Source organism: Emiliania huxleyi (genome assembly GCF_000372725.1).
Source record: "Emiliania huxleyi CCMP1516 chromosome Unknown EMIHUscaffold_1532, whole genome shotgun sequence".
NCBI lineage: Eukaryota > Haptophyta > Isochrysidales > Noelaerhabdaceae > Emiliania > Emiliania huxleyi.
The window spans coordinates 1-5,652 of NW_005201055.1; the positions used below are offsets into that span (position 1 = coordinate 1).

The following is a 5,652-nucleotide window of genomic DNA, read 5'->3' on the forward strand; positions in this document are numbered from 1 at the left end:
CCTTTGGTATCTCCATGATGTGGTGGTCGACCGTTGCGGGCACTGTATGGTACGGCATCTTTGGGCGGCTCCAGTACAACACCTCCGCCACGCAAGAGGTGTGCGCCATCTTGTACGGCGCGATGGCAGGCAAGGCTGCAACTTTTCTCGAGGACACTCCCGACAAAATCCCGCCGACGGTCCTTGCGCTGATAGTCACGGGGACCATCCTCACTGGCTTTGGCACCGTGGCCTTTGGAAAGCTGGGGATCGGCAAGATGATGCTGTCCTTCCCGACACCGGTGACCAATGGATTCCTTGGCACCATTGGCTTCTTCCTTGTCAAACAGGCCCTCCAGATTACTTCCGGCGTGAAGTTCGTTCACTTCTACCCCATTTCATTCTCCGCCTTTTTCGCGATGCGCAGCGTGTTGCCGCTCCTGTGCCTATTTGCCATGGTGATGGTGATGCGTAAGGGGCCCAGGCTGCTCGGCAGCGCCTTCCCCAAGAGCAAGGCGGTCAAGAAGCTTGGTGGCCTCTTCTGCCAGCTCTCCCCGCTCTTCGTTTTCTATATCGTCATCGGAATCGGCCGGATGGATCTCGACACGCTCGGAGAGGCGGGCTGGGTCTACCCTGCGCAGGCGCCCCAGAGCTTCACCACGCTCTGGACCACGTACAAGCTCTCCGATGCCGACTGGGGTGTCGTGGCCGCGTGTGTCCCCGACTTTGGGTCGCTGGTGCTCATGTCCGCGCTCTGCACCATGACGGGCGTCCTCGGCATCACGGGCAAGTTCCCAACAGGGCCCGACGGCGACCCGGCACCCGACGAGGGGGCCGACTTCGACATGGAGCTGGCGACGGTCGGCGTGGGTGCTGTGTTCACGGGGCTGACAAATGGTGTCGTCACTTTCCACCGCCTGGGAAGCTCCATCCAGATCCGGATGGATGGCGGGACTCACCGCATAGCTGTCTTCTCCTCGGCGGCTTTTGTTGGCGTCTTCTTCTTTTCCGGCATTCCGCTCGGCCACTACATCCCGAAGTTCTTCCTCGGGGGGCTTTTCATGTCAAGCGGTGTCTCCTTCATGGAGTCTGTCATCTTCTCTTACCAGTCGATGGCCTCCTCCGGTCTCACCCTGTTCGGCTCTGACGTGCCCACCTGGGAGTATTTTGGCTCGCTCCTCTGCATAGCTACTGCCGCCTACACGTCGCCCCTTGGTGGTATCGCTGCCGGTCTCCTCGTGAGCGTCCTGAGCTTCCTCGCCTCTAGCTCGAGCAGCACGCCAGTGAGCAGCGTGTCCGACGGCCGTTTCACCATGGGACGGACGTTCCGCCCCATCTGGGAGCTAAAGGCGTTGCGGACCTACGGAGATCGGATCGCGATCCTCTACCTGCAGGGTCAGCTCTTCTTTGGCTCTGGGCAGCGACTCGCGTCGCTCATCGCGGAGGCGGTAGAGAGCAGGCACCACCTTTCATACTGCATCCTCTCATTCGCGAAGGTGTCCGGTATGGACGTCTCGGCAGTTGACTTCCTGCGCAGCGTGCAGCGAAAGGTGGCGCGCAAGGGCTGCAAGCTCATCTTCTGCCGCATGGAGAAGGAGGTCTTCTCGGCGCTGTCGGCAGCCAAGCTCATCAACTCCCCGAGCAAGGAGCTGCGCGACGTCATTGCGGGCACCGTCGAGCAGCCGAGAGCTATGTCGATACCCAATGCTATCCCCGAGGACGAGGAGTTCGTCGACCAGGAGGACGTCCACGACATCGGCCTCGGCCACCGCAAGACCCAAATCCTGATGCTGCGCAAAGATGTCACATTCGAGCCACTCGAGCCGTTTGGCCAGGGGAATGACGATGCGTTCGACCACGAGACGGACGCCCTCGACTTCTGCGCCGAGAAGGTCGTGAAGGAGGTTGTTTACTTTCAAGGTGCCAAGCTCGACCCGCAGTTGTTGCAGTTCCGCGCCGCCTGCGAGACGGGGACGAGGATCACCGAGAGCACCTTCGAGAGCCTCAACTCTCTACCGAAGGGCTTGATGGCCGAGATCAAGCCGTCCTGCAAGGTTTTCGACCAGTACGCGCCCAACACGGCGCGCGGATGGACCACAGCACGCGCAGCCGCAAATGCCCCACGACGCCGGCCGGATGTCTGAGATAGGTGCTCAAAGACAAGACCTCGGTCTACTTTATCTTTAAGGGGGCTGTCTCCATGGTGGACTCGATCCAGCTGAACAAGGCTAGGGAGGTCCGTCGGCACGCTCTCGTCGATGCAATCGCCACCCGCTCCTAAATGTCTGTAGGGTTCCTCGCTGGCCTTCACGCTCAACGTAGGCGTCAAGGGGTTTCACGGGCGCGGCGGAAAGCGCTTGCGAAAGCGTTACCCGCCGGGCACTGTGGTGTGCATACTAGATGGCCACGGCCACAGACCAGCCGTCAGCTACAGTCCGTACTCCAGTAGTGAGAACCACCTCATCCTTGGTGCTAGGTCGGCAAGATGGCGTTTGCACTCAACCGGACCGGGCGAATGCTCGACGACGGCGTGCAGTCGGAGCTCGTCGTCTCGAGCAGGCAAGCGTTTCCTTCACCCCAGCACAGCAGCCCTCGGATTTACCTCGGTGTCATTGACAGTAATCTCCTGGCAGGTACGGAACGACCGCCGAGCTCTGGGAGCTTACCGCTGAATCGTGGGACTCGCTCTCGGAGGAGATCCAGAATGCGTTGCGCGACCTGCTCATCGTCCAGCAAGCGGAGGAGCGGCAGCACACCTTCCTCTGCGGCGAGTAACGCGCGCCCGAGGCGGCCGACCCTCTGATCCGCTGGCGGGGCGAGGACGAACCTGCACCCCTGCCACTTGCACGGCACTGTCTGGCACGCACACATTCGCACTGCCGCGCCACCGCCAAGGCGGGGGCGCAGGGGCGCCACCACAACACGACCGCGTCCCGACACACGCTCATCCTCATGCGCGCTACTCTTACTGTAGTGTCTCTCTCTCTCTCCGTGTGCAGCCACGCTGAGTTCGACGAGGTGCTTTAATATTGTCATGCTGGGTCAGCAAAAAGCGTGAGAAAGCGGTATCCAAATTCCAATCGAACGGACGACGCGGTATCTGCGTATCTCCCCTCTGTACTCTCTCGGCTCTCGCTACTCACGCCGAGGACTGAGCGACATCAGAGCCGATATCACTGAGACTCACCGTCGGTCACACGTACTTCTCTCCTCTCTCTGTCTCTTTCTCTCGTCTAAACGCTATCCCCTGGGCATCACTCGCCATCCTCCTCCGCCTGCTGCTGCAAGTGTTTTATCAACTGGTCCTTCAGCCACGGCTTGCGGCGCGGAACGTAGGCGCCGAGCGAGGAGTCAAACCTGCAAGGGCGCCGGGATGCAGCGAGTTGGGTGTCACTCTGGCTTGGAACGCTCGCGCGACGTTCGCGCGTTGCGGATGTCAGTGAACGCTTGCGGTGGCGGCGCGGCGGCGCGGCGCAGAAGTGCGCACTCGAGGCACGCGACATCGCTCAGCTGATCGAGATAGCCATGAACGTCGGCTATGTCGTAGGTGATGCTCTTAGATCCTGGATTTAGCCGCTTGAGCTCCTTTTCGTAGATGCCCAGGAGATCTGCATGCGGGGCGCGGAAATCACGCGGGCTGCGGCGCAGCGCCCGGGCGCTGCGGGTCGGGCGGTGCGCACAGTCGAGAGCGAGCGAGCGGCCCTCAAAGTCGTGGTAGCAACGCGAGCCAAGCTGCACGTTGTACTGCACAAGCAGGATGGTGTGACTCTCGTCGGCCATGCCTCTCTCGCCTCCTACTCGCCTCGAGGGGACGTGCTCTGCCGTGCACGCCTCCCCTCGCCGCCTCCCCTAACTAAAGAATTTTACAAAGCATCACTCGCACAACACTGGCGGGACTGGCGCGCACTAACAAAAAGAATTCTCAAGTGCTCAAGGCAACCCGAGCGACAACTCAGATGGACTCTCTCACTCATCTGGACCCAAAGGTTGGTGCCCAGCAAGTGTGAGTGCAGAGCCGCGTGCAAGGCTCTGCTGTACTGGTGATCGCGGGTGAGGCTGCAAAGCCATCCTCGATCCGGGTGCCGTCGCAGACGACTGTAGGATTGGTATAAGGTATAAGGAACTCGAGGATGCGTTAGCCCTGGCCTCGAGGCGGCCCGAAAAAGAAATTCTGCTAGGCCGTGGGTCGGAGGATGAGTTAGAGAGAGATGGTGTCCGTCGGGTGCCACAGTGCAGGACGCGGAGACCACGGCGGTGTATGCGTACCTGGCCAGGACGGTGCGCCGCGCACGCGGGCGTGGTACCAAGGTAAGGGCTCTTGTTCTGGTGGACTCCAGCAGTACCCTCGTCATGATAGAGGCGGCGAGAAGGGCGCGATCACTGCGGGCTCTGCGAACAATGCATCGGCGGCAGCTGCTCGAGCGGATTGTCGAACTCTGCAACGACCGCGCCGTGGAGCGAGTGGAGTTCATGTGGGTCCGAGCGCACCGGGGGGTGTACGGCAATCACTATGCGTGGGGGCGGTACGACGTACGTATTCTCGTATCACTAGCTCCGAGTAGAGGGGGCGTTCTGCAGTTAAGGGGAAACCTGGTACGCGGGGCTAACCCTCGGAGAGTATTCTTTAGCTCCGAGTAGAGGGGGCGTTCCGCAGCTAGGGGGACCCACAGCGCGAGGGAAAAATTCTCCGCCGCTGCGCGCTGGGGGAAACCCGGAGCGCAGAACTAACCCTCGGAGACCCGTGTTGTGGCCCTGCGAACGCGCACCCCCCAGGGCTAGGGCTCTCTTGCCCGCAACCCGATGCCAATCATCCGGCCCGCTGGGTGCGCTTCTCAGCTCCCCGGCCCTGGATGTGCGGTTGCCGACTGCACTCCAAGTGCTCCAAGTGCGCTGCAAAAGTGAGGCTACTGATGCAATTCGTGCGGGTTTTCTCGAATTGCTGTGCCGGACTGTAAGGTGCCTATATGGGCTTCCAGTATCGGACCTTCAAGACATGCGCTTTTGGCCTTCAAGACCAGGTGTATTTTATTTTTGCTTGGGCGGCCAGCATGCCGGGGGACCACACCCACAAAGAACCCTGCACAAAGACCGCAGGGCGGGGACCTGTTCTTTTTTACCCATCTCCTAGTAGAGGTGTCCGTTTTATTTATTTTATTTATTTAACATGCCGGGGTAGGTAGGGTAGGTCTGGGCCCTCCCGTCGGGCTTTTCCCTCTTCACGCCGGAATCAAAAAAAGAAAATTTCCGCCGAAATCACGATGTCAACCCTCCCCAAGTGGGTGATCTGGTGCTTGTAGGGCTTGAGAGTGGCCTGTCATGTCTCAGGAAGGACTGTGGTTGCAGGAGAGTACCACCAACCATCACTTTAGTTGGTATAGTACCCCACCTTCACCCGTCCCATGATTTCTTTTTTAGTTCCCCATAACATAAGTAGGGTAGGTAGGTAGGTAGGTAGGTAGGTAGGTAGGTAGGTAGGTAGGTAGGGGCACCGCAGGGGCCGGTCGGGGTTTTTGCAGAATTTCAGAATTTCAGCATGGCCGCCCAAGCAAAAATAAAATACTCGTCGCCCAACGATGGACGTTTTGTCGCCGACTGAAGCCCGTCGCGAACACCGTGCGCGGCAGCATTCAAGCGGCACAGGCATTGCGAGCACGCTGGTGCTCCTGCGTGCCG

The 5,652-nt window shown here is 60.1% G+C and overlaps 2 protein-coding genes across 2 annotated transcripts; one reads left to right on the forward strand and one right to left on the reverse strand.

Moving 5' to 3' along the window:
* Window positions 1-14: 14 nt before the first annotated feature.
* Window positions 15-2,754, forward strand: EMIHUDRAFT_253018 (hypothetical protein; the record flags this gene model as incomplete). The annotated part of the gene is made up of 5 exons (XM_005786183.1): window positions 15-2,033; window positions 2,129-2,215; window positions 2,271-2,366; window positions 2,456-2,544; window positions 2,613-2,754. 5 exons carry the CDS (start codon window positions 15-17, stop codon window positions 2,752-2,754), a joined length of 2,433 nt encoding a protein of 810 aa, XP_005786240.1.
* Window positions 2,755-3,036: 282 nt separating this feature from the next.
* Window positions 3,037-3,759, reverse strand: EMIHUDRAFT_420106 (hypothetical protein; the record flags this gene model as incomplete). The annotated part of the gene is made up of 3 exons (XM_005786184.1): window positions 3,037-3,336; window positions 3,467-3,587; window positions 3,660-3,759. The coding sequence occupies 3 exons, from the start codon at window positions 3,757-3,759 to the stop codon at window positions 3,234-3,236; spliced, it is 324 nt and encodes a 107-aa protein (XP_005786241.1). The 3' UTR covers window positions 3,037-3,233.
* Between the last annotated feature and the right edge of the window lie 1,893 nt (window positions 3,760-5,652).